The sequence below is a fragment of the Podarcis cretensis genome (genome assembly GCF_951804945.1).
Source record: "Podarcis cretensis genome assembly, chromosome: 2".
Taxonomy (NCBI): domain Eukaryota; kingdom Metazoa; phylum Chordata; class Lepidosauria; order Squamata; family Lacertidae; genus Podarcis; species Podarcis cretensis.
The window spans coordinates 128,156,559-128,174,525 of NC_137171.1; the positions used below are offsets into that span (position 1 = coordinate 128,156,559).

Consider the following 17,967-nt stretch of genomic DNA (forward strand, 5'->3'; position numbering starts at 1 on the left):
ATATCGAAGACCTCAAAATTCCTATCACAGTCAGCCCAAGAGTCAGCGCTAGGAGAAGGGCTCCACCTGCAGAAATAGGGGAAAGGCCAGGCTGGAGACTCCCCTTCTGGCCCCTCGGGGTCCCAGGAGCCCTTTCTGGACGGCCCTCACTTGGAGGACCCCAGTCCAGCCAGTCCCCCCACTGGGCTCTGGGGCCCCCTGAGGCCTGCAGGGATCTGGAGTGGGAGTGACTTCTGTTGAACTACCACCTAAAGGAGAGGAACAGAGGTCTTGGCCCATTTTGGGGGCAGACGAGGGCTGTCAAGTTGAAAGGACACATTCAGGCGTAATATTTGTAACATTTAACTTTAAAGATGTGTCCCCCCCCCCATAATTTCCATAACATTATCTCAAGTCTTCTCTCAACTGTGAATCGCTCTCTCTTTCCAGGCTCACAATCACTTCTAACACGTTCTTCACTTAGTTGTAAAGCTAGCAAGGAAAGGAGCCTCTGAGGCTCCTCCTTGAAAACTCAAGTTGTCAAGATCAACCATTCTCCGAAGGGCCCCCCTTCTTTGGGGTGTCTGTCCAAACCTCAGCCTTGGAAGGCAGGCAGGGTCATCTCTTTTCTCCCACATCTTCCACCATGAGAGGAATGCACTGGGGTTGTGAGGGAGGGAGAGAGACCCCCCTGCCCCCCTTTCTGGGAGAGCCCTCCTTTCTGCTCCCCTCACAAGAGGGTCCCCCTTGTGTCTCTGAGGGACGAGAGAGGAGGCGCCCCTCCCCCCGCCGCTTCTTTCCCTCAACGACTTTTCCCGCCTTTTCCCAACTGCCCGCCCTTCGAAATCTGAGCCTCGCCTCAGTTTTAGGCGCCAAGGATTCCTGTCAGACCAGGCGGCACTTTCCCGGCGCTTTAGGGGCGGGTTTCTCTTCCTGCCTCTCGCTTTTCAAGCTCCTCTCTCTTTCGAAAGGCTGCATGAAAACTCCCTTCACCACTGCCGGCATCCATTGCAGTAAAGTCCGATTTCTTCCCATCTGCTACGTCTAATATCCGCTTTGGGTCTAGTTTGGGGCTGGCATAAAGTGCCTCTTTTTTCAATTGATCGGAAGGTAGAAATTATTGGCCCCAAGCTGCTTTATTGATTAACCATTTTCCATGGGTCCTGCAAGCTTATTACAGTAAATCTCATTTTGGCCTCCCCCCAAGATCGCGAGTGCGTTTCTTCCTCATCTCCCTATTTTCCTGGTGGGGGAAAGGTGATTTTCGGGAGGGGAGGGGTCTCCTGACTGGGAAGCCCCCCTCCCTCCCCCCCCCTGAGCTGGAGGGTGTTTTTTGGGGGGTGTCTTGAGGGAGCCACTTCTGAGCCCAAGGCACCTCCCGCCACTAGGCAGCCTTTCGCCTCTTCTCCCTCCCAGGAGATAAGGGGGGCAGCCCCTAGAGCGCAGGCGCAGAAGCAGGAAAACTGAAGAGAGGGAGGGGAGGACTCGGCTTGGCAAGGGTTAAAAGGAGCAGAGCTGGATTCCTAGAGAGGAGGGGAGTGATGGGGGAGGGGCAAGGTCCTCCAGAGCAGAAGCCCCTCCCTCCCTCCCCCCATCCCTTTCTGCAGGCAGAGAGGAGGCTGCTTTCTTCTCTCTCTTTTGCAAACGCTTCCTTGGTGCCCCTCCTGGAATCCGGTGAGTCTCCTCTCTCCTCCCCCTGAGGGTGCCGTGGGGAGAAGGGGGTCCCAGGGGGGCAGGGAGGATGAATGGGGGTCCCTGCTCAGATCATGCACAGTGGGGAGAGACCCCCAAGTCAGAGAGCAGGGGGGCCTCCTTTGTCCTCTCTGCCAAGCCAGGGAGGGGGCGAGTTTGCAGGAGGACTGCAGCTCTGCTCTTTCTTGGGATCCAGATGCTGCCTTCATTTTTGGGGGAGGGGGCTTTGGGACAAGGAAATAAACCCCCTTCAGAGGGAGGGAAAAGTCACCTTTGTGAGCAGAGGCTGCAGCCAGAGGGGAACATTCCCACGTGGGGGGAGCACAGGGAGAAGAAAAGCCCTTCTGCATCTGCATCTGCACAACTGGACCACTTCCTGTGTCCCAGATGCAACAACACATGTCTCTCCCCCAGATCTCACTCCCAAAGACACACTCTTCCATGGTCTCCCAAGACAGATGGATGCCAACCAACCCACATTCCCTCCCCTCCCCCTCCTGGTGCCCCTTGAAGTTGGCTTGAGGGCAGGGGGAGGGGCCACCCCACCAGATGGAGAGAGAGGAGGTCCTTCCATCTGGAAAATGGGAATGCTTTGCAAAGATTTACCTGAAGATGAGTACCATATAGATAATAAAATTATTATTATGTGAATTCCCCCGCTTACACAAAGATTAATACAGTGGTGCCTTGGGCTAAGAACTTAGTTTATTCTGGAGGTCCATTTTTAACCTGAAACTGTTCTTAATACTTTAGAAAATGGGGCCTCCACTACCACCACCGTGCGATTTCTGTTCTAATCCTGAAGCAAAGTTCTTAGCCCGAGGTACTATGTCTGGGTTAGTGGAGTCTGTAACCTGAAGCATCTGTAACCCGAGGTACCACTGTACTCATCATTTAAATACACAAGAAAATTGTTACAGAAAAGAACAGAGCAATGTAGAAAAATATCTTTCTTCTCCCTTTTTCTCTTAGGGTCCAGTGTGCTTTGAAGACGTAGCTGTTCCTTTCACAGAGGAGGACTGGGCTTTGCTGGATCCTGACCAGAGAGCTCTGCAGAAGGAAGTCAAGGAGGAGAATCCTGGGATCGTGGCCTCTCTGGTAAGGCTCCCTGCTGGATCATGAGATCAGTTTTGAAATTCCATACAGATCTCTGAAGGACAAACCTCCTCTATTTTGAGGGAGCCCCATAGCGCCACCTGCAGCATCTGAGATGTCAACACACCCACAACTCTCCATAGGAGATGCATCTCCTGTTCTGTCTGGGAATATTCTTCCACCAGTCCTGCCTTTTCCAACCAGGATGAGGCTGGTCTCAGCTGCCCAGGCCTTCTTCCATGTAGGCTTCAGAGATCTCAGGGACGGGGAGGTACATCCTGTCAAATTTTCTGTTTCCCTTTCTACATTTGTCTGGCTTCATTCAGGTGGTGAATCTAATTTTCCATGAAATATTTCCTACAGGGGACTACTTAGAATGTGGAAAAAGCTTCACCTAGGAAACCAGTCTCAATTTCCATTAAATAAAACACAGCAGGGATAATCATAGAATTTTAGAAAATGGTATAAGGCATATGGTATAACTGGTATTTGGAATAACAAAATTCATGTTCTATCCCCGAGTGCCAGGGACCCTCCTCCAAAGAGAGCTTTTGTTTGTCAGAATTATTTCTTTTTTTCCAATTTTTGGCAATTAATAGGCAATAAATGTTCTCACTGCCACTGTGGCGTAAAGAAATATTTCTTTATTTAAAACATCTTTATCAAAGTTTCTGTTATTGCCTCACAAGCCGTAAAATTCCAACTCTCCTTCCATAATTTTCACCATGATGTTACTTGAATAGGTTTCCCTAAATCCATAGCCAATTTGATCATTACCGCCTTTACTTGTTCATCCATATCCTCACACTCCAATAAGATTCCATACATTTTACAAATTACTTTTGTTTTGTTTTGTACTAATTCTTTATCCAATACTGAAATTGCAAAACCCTTTTTCTTGTCAGCTTTGAAGACCTCATTTATTTGGTGATACTGGATCCACCATGTTAGGTGTTTTATTTCCTCCCGCAGTTTGGCCAAACTCATGCTGGTAGCTTCAAGAACACTGTCCCACCATCTCGTCCTCTGTCGTCCCCTTCTCCTTGTGCCCTCCTTCTTCCTGGTATAATTCCTCTGGAGAGCCAGTGTGGTGTAGTGGTTAAGAGCAGTAGATTCGTAATCTGGTGAACCAGGTTCGATTCCCCGCTCCTCCACATGCAGCTGCTGGGTGACCTTGGGCCAGTCACACTTCTTTGAAGTCTCTCAGCCCAAATCCAAACTCTTCTTCTTCTCCTCCTCCTCCTCCTCTGTGTATTCTTGCCCCCTCTTCTTGATGTCTTCTGCTTCTCTTAGGTCCTTACCACTTTGGTCCTTTATTATGGTAATCTTTGTACAAAATGTTCCTTTCATATCTCCAATTTTCTTGAACAGAATGATGGGGGTGGAGACGCTCCTTCAGGTATACTGGACCGAGGCCGTTTAGGGCTTTAAAGGTCAGCACCAACACTTTGAATTGTGCTCGGAAACATACTGGGAGCCAATGTAGGTCTTTCAAGACCGGTGTTATATGGTCTCGGCGGCCGCTCCCAGTCACCAGTCTAGCTGCCGCATTCTGGATTAGTTGTAGTTTCCGAGTCACCTTCAAAGGTAGCCCCACGTAGAGTGCATTGCAGTAGTCCAAGCGGGAGATAACCAGAGCATGCACCACTCTGGCGAGACAGTCCACAGGCAGATAGGGTCTCAGCCTACGTACCAGATGGAGCTGGTAAACAGCTGCCCTGGACACAGATTTGACCTGTGCCTCCATGGACAGCTGTGAGTCCAAAATGACTCCCAGGCTGCGCACCTGGTCCTTCAGGGGCACAGTTACCCCATTCAGGACCAGGGAATCCTCCACACCTGCCCGCCTCCTGTCCCCCAGAAACAGTACTTCTGTCTTGTCAGGATTCAACCTCAATCTGTTAGCCGCCATCCATCCTCCAACCGCCTCCAGACACTCACACAGGACCTTCACTGCCCTCACTGGTTCTGATTTAAAAGAGAGGTAGAGCTGGGTATCATCCGCATACTGATGAACACCCAGCCCAAACCTCCTGATGATCTCTCCCAGCGGCTGCATGTAGATGTTGAAAAGCATGGGGGAGAGGACAGAACCCTGAGGCACCCCACAAATGAGAGCCCAGGGGTCTGAACACTCATCCCCCACCACCACTTTCTGAACACGGCCCAGGAGGAAGGAGCGGAACCACTGTAGGACAGTGCCCCCAGCTCCCAGCCCCTCAAGACGGTCCAGAAGGATGTTATGGTCGATGGTATCAAACGCCGCTGAGAGATCCAGCAGAACTAGGAAACAGCTCTCACCTTTGTCCCTAGCCTGCCGGAGATCATCAACCAGTGCGACCAAGGCAGTTTCAGTCCCATGATGAGGCCTGAATCCCGACTGGAAGGGATCCAAATGGTCCGCTTCTTCCAGGCGTGCCTGGAGTTGTTCGGCAACCGCTCGCTCTATCACCTTGCCCAAGAATGGAAGATTTGAGACTGGGCGATAGTTGGCCATTGTGGCCGCATCTAAAGATGGTTTTTTAAGAAGCGGTTTAATAACTGCCTCTTTCAGCGGGTCTGGGAAGGCTCCCTCACGGAGGGAAGCATTCACCACCCCACGAAGCCCATCGCCCAGTCCTTCCCAGCTAGCTTTTATAAGCCAGGATGGGCAAGGATCCAGGAGACAGGTGGTTGGTTTCACTCGTCCAAGCAGCCTGTCCACATCCTCGGAGGTAACAGCTTGGAACTGATCCCACTCAACTTGACTAGGCAGAACTCTAGCACTCTCCCGCCCCGGCCCTGCTCCCACGGTGGAGTCTACTTCTTCCCGAATCTGAGCGATTTTATCTGCAAAAAAACTTTGCAAAATCATTGCAGGAGAACATGTGGCCCGTACTGGGCCCCGATGTTGCAGGTGGTTCCGCTAAATTGTGAACCACCTGAAAAAGTCTCCTGCTGCTGTTTTCTGCAGATGCAATAGAGGCGGTGAAGAAATTCTTCTTCGCCGTCGCTATCGCCACTTGGTAGGCTCGACGTTGAGCTCTAACCTGTGTCCGATCAGATTCGGAATGAGTTATCCGCCACCGGCGCTCTAGCCGTCTCAAAGATTGTTTCATTGCCCTCAGATCCGTGGAAAACCACGGGGCTGTCCGGGCTCCATGCAATCGGAGAGGGCGCTTCGGAGCCAAACAGTCAATAGCCCTGGTTAACTCCGCATTCCAGCGGGCCACCAGGGAATCAGCTGAAAGGCCATCAACATGGGATAAAGCATCCCCTACCACTCTCTGGAAACCATTTGGATCCATTAAGTGGCGGGGGCGGACCATCCGAATTGGTCCCACCTCCCTGCAGAGGGGATGGGTCGCAGAGAAGTCCAGTTGCACCAGGAAGTGATCTGACCATGGCACTTCTTTTGTTTCACTTTTACTTAGTGTCAGATCACCAACATCCATAGAGGTAAACACCAGGTCCAAGGCATGTCCGCGGCTATGGGTTGGGCCAGACTTATTCAGGGACAGCCCCATGGAGGCCATGCTTTCCACGAAGTCCTGAGCTGCCCCTTGTAAGGTCGTGTCGGCATGGATGTTAAAATCCCCTAGGACAACCAAGCTAGGTGTCTCCAGGAGAACATCCGCCACGACCTGAAGCAGCTCGGGCAGGGAATCCTTGGTGCAGCGGGGAGGTCGGTACACCAAAAGGAATCCTGTACTGCCCCTATTGCCCAACTTCCAGAACATGCACTCAGAAAACTGGGTCTTCCCAATAGGACGCCTGGTGCAAACTAATGACTTTCTAAAAATCACTGCAAGCCCCCCTCCCCGCCCACATGACCTGGGTTGCTGTGCGTAAGAGAAACCTGGTGGACAAGCAGCGGCAAGGACAGGCCCATCTGCTTCATCCAACCAAGTCTCTGTTACACATGCCAGGTCAAGTCCTCCATCCATGATCAAGTCATGGATGGCAGTGGTCTTATGAATCATTGACCTGGCATTGCACAGCAGCACCTTCAGGTCATGTGGGTATCCCTTGCTGATTCTAGTATCCATCCGGTCAGGACCAGACCCGGAGGCAGGGATAGTCTTCAAACAATGACTAAACCTGCCTCCTCGGTAATGACATGGTCTGGTCTTAGCGTAATTCCTCCTCCTACCCGTGATCACTGAGATCGGTTGTCCCAGTGCATCCCCCCCCTGTGGAACATGCCCCAGCCATTTTGTGGGCTGGGGCCCACTCCCCGGCAGCCCTGACCCCTCCCCCTAAGAACAAAATAACAACTTATACAAACAAACAAAACCAATAAAACAATACAAACAAAAAAATTTTAAAATTACAAAAACATCAAAATAAAAAAAATAATTCCCCAAACCCAACCAAACATCCATCCCACCCCCACCCCCCACATACAAAAAATCCAAATTAATTTTTTAAAAAACATTTTAAAAACACTCTGTGCCCCTCCTGCAGTAACACTGTCCTAGTGAGGCCTGGCAGGCCCTGCCCTGGGCCAGGTGGTAAGTGGCAGGAAGGAGCAGGACCCTCAGGCACTCACTCAGGGGAGTCCTCCTGGGCAGCAGGCAGCAAGCACCATGCAGTCCTTATGAGGCTTCAGGCCCCGCCCCAGGCCAGATGGTAAGTGGCAAGAGCAGGGCCCTCAAGCACTCACTCAGGGGAGTCCTCCTGGGCAGCAGGCAGCAAGCACCACGCAGTCCTTATGAGGCTTCAGGCCCCGCCCCAGGCCAGATGGTAAGTGGCAAGAGCAGGGCCCTCAAGCACTCACTCAGGGGAGTCCTCCTGGGCAGCAGGCAGCAAGCACCACGCAGTCCTTATGAGGCTTCAGGCCCCGCCCCAGGCCAGATGGTAAGTGGCAGAGAGGAGCAGGGCCCTCAGCACTCACTCAGGGGAGTCCTCCTGGGCCAGGGGAGTCCTGGTTTAAGAAGGCCCTCTTGTCTCTCCTTGCTATTCTTTGGAAATCTGGATTCTATTTCTTGTAGGTCTGCCTTGGATTCGTATCGAGATCATTTTATCATTTTTGAGATTGCATCCCAGTACAGCTTTTGCCACTCCTTTCTTGACTACGAGGGCCACTCCGTTTCTTTTACGGGATTCTTGCCCACAGTAGTAGATATGATGGTCATCTGAACTGAATTTGCCGATCCCTGTCCATTTTAGTTCACTGATGCCTAGGATGTTAATATTTATTCTTGCCATCTCATTTTTGACCACATCCAACTCTATACCACTGGAGAGGTATAGAAATGAGGCTTCTGTTGGGAAGGGGCTGCCCCATTTGTGCTTCTCCAGGGGCAGGAGAATATCTAGGGCAGGAGAATCCCTGCAGGGCCTCTGAGGCTCCCTTTGCGTCTTCCTCTCTCCCAGGACCCTGCAGCTTCTTTTGGCTCCTTGACTCCTCAGGAAGGATAAAAGGGACAGATCCTGCAAACCTAAGGAAGATGGAAGGGGGAAGATGGACGGTTGACCTGGTCAGGTTGTCTCCTGCATCCCTCCCCACAACTTCTGAGCATTCCCACCCAGGGACCTCTGAGAGATCTGGTGAGTCCTAGGGGAGGGGAGATGGGAACATGGATGGATGGAGGGTGAAGAGGGGAAGCTCTCTGGCCAGAAATGAGATAAAGCAGGGATTTTGCTGTGGATGGGGCCCCCAACATATTGGGAGGCTTCCCCTCCAGCCGGAAAATCCCTGCAGGGCCTCTGAGGCTCCCCTTGCTTCTTCCTCTCTCTCAGGACCCTGCAGCTTCTTTTGGCTCCTTGACTCCTCAGGAAGGATGGAAGGGATGGATCCTGCAAAACTAGCGAAGTTGGAAGGGGGAAGATGGACGGTTGACCTGGTCAGGTTGTCTCCTGCATCGCTCCCCACAACTTCTGAGCGTTCTCACCCAGGGACCTCCGAGAGATCTGGTGAGTCCTAGGGGAGGGGAGATGGGAACATGGATGGATGGAGGGTGAAGAGGGGAAGCTCTCTGGCCAGAAATGAGATAAAGCAGGGATTTTGCTGTGGATGGGGCCCCCAATATATTGGGAGGCTTCCCCTCCAGCCAGAAAATCCCTGCAGGGCCTCTGTGGCTCCCTTTGCTTCTTCCTCTCTCTCAGGACCCTGCAGCTTCTTTTGGCTCCACAACTCCTCAGGAAGGATGAAAGAGACGGATCCTGCAAAGCTAGCAAGGATGGAAGGGGGAAGATGGACGGTTGACCTGCTCCGGCTGTCTCCTGCATCCCTCCTCTCAACCTCTGAGCGTTCCCTCCCAGGGACCTCCGAGATATCTGGTGAGTCCCAGGGGAGGGGAGATGGTGACCTGGATGGATGGAGACAGAGAGGAATTGGGGCTTGCTCAGTTAGGGGGTGGGGGGAGGCAGGCAGGCAGATGGAGATGGGGAGCACCTTTTCGCGTTAGAATCATAGAGTTGGAAGAGACCACAAGGGCCATCAAGTCCAACCCCCTGCCAAGCAGGAAACACCATCAGAGCACTCCTGACATATGGTTGTCAAGCCTCTGCTTAAAGACCTCCAAAGAAGGAGACCACCACACTCCTTGGCAGCAAATTCCACTGTCGAACAGCTCTTCTTCCTAATGTTTAGGTGGAATCTTCTTTCTTGTAGTTTGGATCCATTGCTCCGTGTCCGCTTCTCTGGAGCAGCAGAAAACAGCCTTTCTCCCTCCTCTATGTGACATCCTTTTATATATTGGAACATGGCTATCATATCACCCCTTAACCTCCTCCTCTCCAGGCTAAACATGCCCAGCTCCCTTAGCCGTTCCTCATAAGGCATTGTTTCCAGGCCTTTGACCATTTTGGTTGCCCTCCTCTGGACACGTTCCAGTTTGTCAGTGTCCTTCTTGAACTGTGGTGCCCAGAACTGGACACAGTACTCCAGGTGAGGTCTGACCAGAGCAGAATACAGTGGCACTATTACTTCCCTTGATCTAGATGCTATACTCCTATTGATGCAGCCCAGAATTGCATTGGCTTTTTTAGCTGCCGCGTCACACTGTTGGCTTATGTCAAGTTTGTGGTCCAACAAGACTCCTAGATCCTCCTCCACCTGCCTGCCTGCTCCTTTGTCATCTGCAGGCAATTTGAGCTTGGAATAGATCACAGCTCCCCAGTCACCACAGCTCAAAAGGTTTTAAACCAGTTCTGTGATCTGAATGCCCTCCCAATGTCAGACAACTCACTGATCCTGCTTTGCAGTTTGAATGCAGATGGGGCCTCTGTGTGTTCTCTTTTTCGTTTTGGAATAACTTTTTATTTGCTTTCAAAAACAAGGAACATTGTCAGGCTTGTTGTCTTGGCTTCTGTTTGCATTTGATTGACCAAAGAGATGACTGACCTTGGAGATGGAGTGGATTCCAGGATTGAGCCAGAACAAAATCCATTCCAGATAAAAGCCAAGCAATATGTCAGTAAATACCAGCCAACAAAGACAGTGAAAACTATAGAAAGGCCCCACATCTAACTATTTTTAGTTCTTCCTCTATCACAAGCATTCATTAACTTTGTTCAATGATCTGGAGCTCCATTTCTTCCTGAGGCTCTAATTCGCTTCTCTCTTCATTGCAGATGGTGATGAATTGGAAGGGAAGAACAAGGGGAAGCACAAGAGAATCCACATAGCAGAGAAGTCATATAAATATTCAGAGTGTGGAGAGAACATCCGTCAAAGCTCCCATTCCACCTCCCGTCAAAGAAAGAGCTTCGTTCAGAGGGATAGCCTCACTGCACACAAAAGAGGACAGAGCAGGGAGAAACCCTTTCAGTGCTTGGAATGTGGGAAGAGCTTCAGACAGAGGGCCCATCTCAATTCTCATCAAAGAATTCATACAGGGGAGAAACCCTATCAGTGCTTGGTATGTGGGAAGAGCTTTAATCAAAGCGCACATCTCACTTCCCATCAAAGAATTCATACAGGGGAGAAACCATATCAGTGCTTGGAATGTGGAAAGAGCTTCAGTCAAAGCAGCTCTCTCACTTCCCATCACAGAATTCATACAGGGGAGAAACCCTATCAGTGCTTGAAATGTGGGAAGAACTTTTATCAAAGCTCAAAGCTCACTTCCCATCAAAGAATTCATACCGGGGAGAAACCATATCAGTGCTTGAAATGTGGGAAGAACTTCAGTCACAGGCAGAGTCTCACTTCCCATCAAAGAACTCATACAGGAGAAAAACCCTATCAGTGCTTCGAATGCGGGAAGAGCTTCAGGGAGGGGGCCAAGCTCACTTTGCATCAAAGAACTCATACAGGAGAAAAACCCTATCAGTGCTTCGAATGTGGAAGGAGCTTCAGTGAGAGGGGCAAGCTCACTTTGCATCAAAGAACTCATACAGGGGAGAAACCCTATCAGTGCTTCGAATGTGGAAGGAGCTTCACTAATAGCTCCCATCTGACTTCCCATCACAGAATTCATACAGGGGAGAAACCCTATCAGTGCTTGCAATGTGGGAAGAGCTTTAATCAAAGCGCACATCTCACTTCCCATCAAAGAATTCACACAGGGGAGAAACCCTTTCAGTGCTTGCAATGTGGAAAGAGCTTCAGAAAGAGCTCCCATCTCACTTCCCATCAAAGAACTCATACAGGAGAAAAACCCTATCAGTGCTTCGAATGTGGGAAGAGCTTCGGGGAGGGGGCCAAGCTCACTTTGCATCAAAAAACTCATACAGGAGAAAAACCCTATCAGTGCTTGGAATGCGGGAAGAGCTTCATTCAGAGGAACAGTCTCACTTCCCATCAAAGAATTCATAGAGGGCAAAAACCGTATCACTGCTTGGAATGTGGAAAGAGCTTCAGTCAGAAGGTGAATCTCACTTTACATCAAAGAACTCATACAGGAGAAAAACCCTATCAGTGCTTGGAATGTGGAAAGAGCTTCAATCGGAAGGATAGTCTCACTTCCCATCAAAGTATTCATACAGGAGAGAAACCCTATCAGTGCTTCGAATGTGGGAAGAAATTCCGGGAGGGGACAAAGCTCACTTTGCATCAAAAAACTCATACAGGGGAGAAACCCTATCAGTGCTCGAAATGTGGAAAGAGCTTCGGAAGGAGCTCCCATCTCACTTCGCATCGCAGAATTCATACAGAGGGGAAAGCAAAAAAGAGAAATAAAACAAAAAAAAAATAAACAACCCTTACAAAATAAAATTGTATAGAAAAGAGAAAGGGGGGATATAAAGTAAAAATACTGTTTATGACCTTTGTATCATATATATCATATCATTCATCAACCCATAGAAAGACAGGCTCCCCCACTTCTCCCCTGCGTGACCCCCCCTTCTCCCCGTATCCCACCCTGAGAGATCCTTCCTTCCCTGTGTTCCTTGCAGGTCCCTCGCACCTCCAACTCTCCTCTTCCTATGTGTGTCCTCCTAAATTCAAAATAAAGGAATCTTAATAGAAAATATTAAAAATATAAAAAATACAAAAAGATGATGATGATGATGATGATGATGATTTATTGATACCCTTCCCATCTGGCTGGGTTTCCCCAGTCACTCTGGGCAGCTTCCAACAAAATATTAAAATACAGTAATCCATCAAATATTAAAAGCTTCCCTAAACAGGGCTGCCTTCAGATGTCTTCTTAAAGTCTGGTAGTTGTTTTTTCCTTTGACATCTGCTGGGAGGGTGTTCCACAGAGCAGGCACCGAAAAGAAAACTCCCATCTCCATCTAAAAATCATCTGTAGCAACAATTATTCATAATCTGCACTCCAGAATAAACCCAGATGTATTTAGCATACAGTGGTAAGTGGTGTTTAGCATAGAGTGGTAGATTCGTAATCTGGGGAACCGGGTTCGCGTCTGCTCCTCCACATGCAGCTGCTGGGTGACCTTGGGCCAGTCACACTTCTCTGAAGTCTCTCAGCCCCACTCACCTCACAGAGTCTTTGTTGTGGGGGAGGAAGGGAAAGGAGAATGTTAGCCGCTTTGAGACTCCTTCGGTTAGTGATAAAGCGGGATATCAAATCCAAACTCCTCCTCTTCACCAAGATGACACATTCCCTTCATCTCCCTCCCTAGCCCAGCTTTCAAATCTTAACCAACTCAGACAGTGCAATATGATTCTTATAATGATTGTCTAATAATCCAAATTAGTATTTCTCCAGTTTCTAGGTCCAGTTTCTATAAAGCCTTTTAAAAACTGTTCCAACAAATCTCAGCCAAGTCACAATGGAAAAATCTGGTCTCTTATAATGTTCATCCTATCCTGCTTCCTCTTCTTTCTTCTTTTCCTAATCTTTGGACATTTTAATCCACTGGGGATGGGGAAGCAGGCATCTTAATTCCCTTTCCTCAAACGAGATCCTCTTTTGTTGGCTGTACATTTTTCTCTGCCTCTCATTCCCATACCAGCTCAGCCCAACCTCGTCTTTCCATGGGGCTCTTTCTATCTCATCCTGCTCTTCCCTCACCTGCTTAACACAACCTTCTGCCTCTCCCAGCGACTCCTTTCGAACAACTCCCACCTTGTGACCCACACATTCCCCTCTGTCTCTTTTTCTGGGTCTTTAATGCCAAGGTGCTGCAGAAGCTTCTTTGGAGTGGATGCATCTGGTTCCCAATAAATCACGCAGAGGCAAAGTTCATTGGCAAATAAAGAACTTTCAACTAAAGGTTTCTCAGCTTTTTCAAGGGATCCTTCTTAAACCTGGGAATGCATGTGATCCCATCTCTACAGCTCACAAAAACACCAGAGAGAAGGTGGGCTGGAGCCTGAAAGGCGAAAGCATTGGCCTCGAACGCAGGTCTCAGGAACGCTCTCCCCCATGGAGACCCGGGACCCCTTCTCCTTCTGAGGGGACCTCCGAGGAGGAAGCCAGGGCGGATCAGTCCCTGGACCATGGAGGCGATTCCAAGTGCTCTACATTTCCTAAAGTCCACAATAATCTCTCTTGTTTTCTTTCAGCTAAGGAGGAAGTTGTTTTTCCTGCACCCCTCCCCCAACTGCTCAACATCCTTCCTATAGGCCGCCTCCCCCTCTCCAGCCGTGATTAAACCAACCACCGTTGTATCATCTGCAAACTTAATGATCTTATTACTGGGGTATTTGGGGGCACAGTCAGCTGTATAGAGCGTATAAAAAAGTTTGATAGAAAATTTAATATCCCCCTGCACAAACACAGTGGAAGTCCCAGGTCTAATAGTTTGGGCACCAATCTATGCAGAAGAATAGTATTAAATGCAGAACTAAGTCTACAAATAACAATCTTGCATAGTTCCCTTTCTTCTCCAAATGAGTCAGGACAGCATGTAAAGCCATTGCCACAGCATCCTCCGTGGATCTCTTTGCCTCGTACGCAAACTGGTAAGGGTCAAGTGGAACAACGGCTTGGGCCAGAGACTGGTTAAAAATCTTCATAAAGATTCCTGCCAGTTGGTCCGAACAATCTCTTAGCACCCTGCCAGCCACCCCATCTGGGCCCATAGCCTTCCTCGTGTTTACCTGCCAAATCTAATATAATCCAGGACCGTTGATGTATAAGTTTCTAGATCTTGATGGTCGAACATATTCCAATCGGTCTCCTGGAAACAGTCCTGCAACTGCTGAGAGGCTCCCTCAGGCCACACTGTAACCATCCATGTTTGTAGCTGGCCTTGTTTCCTGAGGGGTGTGTACACTGGTGTCAGAAGCAGGGACACATGATCTGAACTACCAAGGGGCGCCTTATATTCCCGTCCAATGTTTGTATACACCCTTGTCAAGAGTACTTTCTCCCCTTATTGCACACTCAATGTGCTGATGGGATTTTGGGAGTGCTGCCGTCACATCTGTGTGAGTGAAGTCCCCCACAATAATCCGCACTGCCTCCGGGGATCTGCTCAATTTAGCATTGATGTTTTCATGCATACTACTCATGGCCCTGCAAGCATTTGCAGAAGGTGCTAGATAAGAAAGCTGCAGAGATAGTGCAGAATAGTGCGCACCCCGGAAGTGATCTCTTTCAGCTTCTGCCTTCTGGAAGAAGATACAGGGTTATAAAGACTACGACTAGCCGCCTGAGAAACAGTTTCTATCCAAATGCGATTTTGGTTTTAAATGCAGTGTAAGGTAGTCTCTATGGGAGTATATTGTATTTAATTATGGGGTATCAGAGTTTTAGGGGGCTAACCAGGCTGGGGTAGCAGGCTTGTTGGTTTTTCAATGTCTGGTGTTGATTTTTTTCAATTTCGTTGTTCTGTATGGGACAATGACAATAAAGAATATTGTATTGTATCGAGACTCATCTGGAAAGTGCTATATCATGTTCCTTTCCCCACTTGCCAGGACTCTGAGCTCCATTTGGGGTTTCTCCTTCTGCACCCCAAGGTTCCTCCAAGGCCTTGGGGAAGGAAACTAAGGCAGGCTCTGCTTGCTCCCCAGGGCCCTTCAGGGGGGGGCTGTGTCTTCCTCTGGCCATGGCACCCCCAGGAAGCCTTGGAAGAAAGGCAGGAGACCCTCAGCAGAGAACAGCCAAGTCCGGTTCTTCTCTGCAATGGCTTCCTCTTCTTAGAGCTCCCTCTCTTTCTTGTCTGGGCTGGACTGGGAGAACCCCAGTTCAGCAATTTCCCCAGTCCCCACACTGGGCTCCATTGGCCCCCTGAGACTTCTCCTGTTGAACTACTGCCTGAGGCGGAGGAACAAGCGAGGGCCATCCAGAAAGGGCTCCTGGGACCCCGAGGGGCCAGAAGGGGAGTCTCCAGCTGTTAACGGAAAAATCCGAGGGCTCCCTTGGACAAAAACAAAGACACCAACCAGGATAACTTGGAGCAAAACAGCAGCCTGTAGGCTTGGCCTTTACTGAACTGTTGCAACAGGGGTGTGCAAGGCCTTCTAAAGACTTTTGAAACTGCCACCCTGTAGATCAAGACCACCCACCAGAAACATCATACATACATCACAGAAAGGAGGGGTTTGTGGTGGTAACCTGAGTGTCCTGTCACCTGGCTGGTTTCCCCTTTCCCCCTCTCCATGAGTACTTTCCAGGTGACAGAGGGGACTTTGCAGTTTCCTGCCCCCAGAGGGAAGAGCTGATCATTGTCCTTTGTTTCAGTCCATGCTGAATCCACTCCCATATGCAAGTTCTTTGTGATCTTGATGGTCTTCTGTCTCGGACCATCAGGGTTGGCATAGCAACTGGGCAGGGCTCCTGTGGATGTGCTGGGATGGCCTGTATCAAACCTTCCCCATTTTTCCAGTTACAGATAGGTGGCCGTGTTGGTCTGCCATAGTCAGAACAAAATAAAAAAAATTCTTCCAGTAACACCTTAAAGACCAACTAAGTTAGTTCTTGGTATGAGCTTTCGTGTGCATGCACACTTCTTCCCCATTTTGTAGTCCTTCCCTCATGGAGTCAAATAAAAGTGGAACAGTGCAGATCCGATGTATGGTTGATTTTCTATGAATTTATAACAGAAGCGTAGAGTATGTAGTGTGTGAGTGTGAGTAGAGTGTGTACAAACTGAATGATGGGGTGGGTTTCCTGCGACAAGGGAGAGAGACCCCCCTGCCCCCCCTTTCTGGGAGAGCCCTCCTTTCTGCTCCCCTCACAAGAGGGTCCCCCTTGTGTCTCTGAGGGACGAGAGAGGAGGCGCCGCCCCTCCCCCCGCCGCTCCTTTCCCTCAACGACTTTTCCCGCCTTTTCCCAACTGCCCGCCCTTCGAAATCTGAGCCTCGCCTCAGTTTTAGGCGCCAAGGATTCCTGTCAGAGCAGGCGGCACTTTCCCGGCGCTTTAGGGGCGGGTTTCTCTTCCTGCCTCTCGCTTTTCAAGCTCCTCTCTCTTTCGAAAGGCTGCATGAAAACTCCCTTCACCACTGCCGGCATCCATTGCAGTAAAGTCCGATTTCTTCCCATCTGCTACGTCTCATATCCGCTTTGGGTCTAGTTTGGGGCTGGCATAAAGTGCCTGTTTTTTCAATTGATCGGAAGGTAGAAATTATTGGCCCCAAGCTGCTTTATTGATTAACCATTTTCCATGGGTCCTGCAAGCTTATTACAGTAAATCTCATTTTGGCCTCCCCCCAAGATCGCGAGTGCGTTTCTTCCTCATCTCCCTATTTTCCTGGTGGGGGAAAGGTGATTTTCGGGAGGGGAGGGGTCTCCTGACTGGGAAGCCCCCCCCCTCCCCCCCCTGAGCTGGAGGGTGTTTTTTGGGGGGTGTCTTGAGGGAGCCACTTCTGAGCCCAAGGCACCTCCCGCCACTAGGCAGCCTTTCGCCTCTTCTCCCTCCCAGGAGATAAGGGGGGCAGCCCCTAGAGCGCAGGCGCAGAAGCAGGAAAACTGAAGGCAGGGAGAGGGAGGGGAGGACTCGGCTTGGCAAGGGTTAAAAGGAGCAGAGCTGGATTCCTAGAGAGGAGGGGAGTGATGGGGGAGGGGCAAGGTCCTCCAGAGCAGAAGCCCCTCCCTCCCTCCCCCCATCCCTTTCTGCAGGCAGAGAGGAGGCTGCTTTCTTCTCTCTCTTTTGCAAACGCTTCCTTGGTGCCCCTCCTGGAATCCGGTGAGTCTCCTCTCTCCTCCCCCTGAGGGTGCCATGGGGAGAAGGGGGTCCCAGGGGGGCAGGGAGGATGAATGGGGGTCCCTGCTCAGATCATGCCTGGGGGGGAGAGACCCCCAAGTCAGAGAGCAGGGGGTCCTCCTTTGTCCTCTCTGCCAAGCCAGGGAGGGGGGGGGGAGATCGCAGGAAATATGCATCTCTGCTCTTCCTTGGGATCCAGATGCTGCCTTCATTTTGGGGAGGGGGATTTGGGTCAAGGAAATAAACCCCCTTCAGAGGGAGGGAAAAGTCACCTTTGTGACCAGAGGCTGCAGCCAGAGGGGAACATTCCCACGTGGGGGGAGCACAGGGAGAAGAAAAGCCCGCCTGCATCTGCAGCAGCACAACTGGACCACTTCCTGTGTCCCAGATGCAACAACACATGTCTCTCCCCCAGATCTCACTCCCAAAGACACACTCTTCCATGGTCTCCTAAGACAGCCGGATGCCAGCCAACCAACATTCCCTCCCCTCACAATGCACAATGCCCTCCCCCCCCTCCTGGTGCCCCTTGAAGTTGGCTTGAGGGCAGGGGGAGGGGCCACCCCACCAGATGGAGGGAGAGGAGGTCCTTCCATCTGGAAAATGGGAATGCTTTGCAAAGATTTACCTGAAGATGAGTACCATATAGATAAGAAAATATTATTTTGTGGAATTCCCCCATTTACTCAAAGATTAATACAGTGG

The 17,967-nt window shown here is 50.2% G+C and overlaps 1 protein-coding gene across 2 annotated transcripts; it reads left to right on the forward strand.

Moving 5' to 3' along the window:
• Positions 1-1,567: 1,567 nt before the first annotated feature.
• On the forward strand, positions 1,568-12,316 carry LOC307209528 (uncharacterized protein). 2 transcript variants are annotated; one of them, XM_079964699.1, is made up of 5 exons: positions 1,568-1,653; positions 2,644-2,769; positions 8,125-8,298; positions 8,491-8,664; positions 10,327-12,316. In XM_079964699.1, the coding sequence occupies exons 3-5, from the start codon at positions 8,199-8,201 to the stop codon at positions 11,889-11,891; spliced, it is 1,839 nt and encodes a 612-aa protein (XP_079820825.1). In that variant the 5' UTR covers positions 1,568-1,653; positions 2,644-2,769; positions 8,125-8,198; the 3' UTR covers positions 11,892-12,316. The 2 variants fall into 2 exon arrangements, with proteins under 2 accessions (XP_079820825.1, XP_079820826.1); XM_079964700.1 differs by lacking the exon at positions 8,491-8,664.
• Positions 12,317-17,967: the final 5,651 nt, after the last annotated feature.

Coding starts and splice junctions, on each gene's coding strand:
- LOC307209528 (XM_079964699.1), top strand. CDS start 8,199: ATGGAAGGGGGAAGATGGACGGTTGACCTGGTCAGGTTGTCTCCTGCA. Junction 8,299..8,490: donor AGGGACCTCTGAGAGATCTG/GTGAGTCCTAGG, acceptor CCTCTCTCTCAG/GACCCTGCAGCTTCTTTTGG. Junction 8,665..10,326: donor AGGGACCTCCGAGAGATCTG/GTGAGTCCTAGG, acceptor TCTTCATTGCAG/ATGGTGATGAATTGGAAGGG.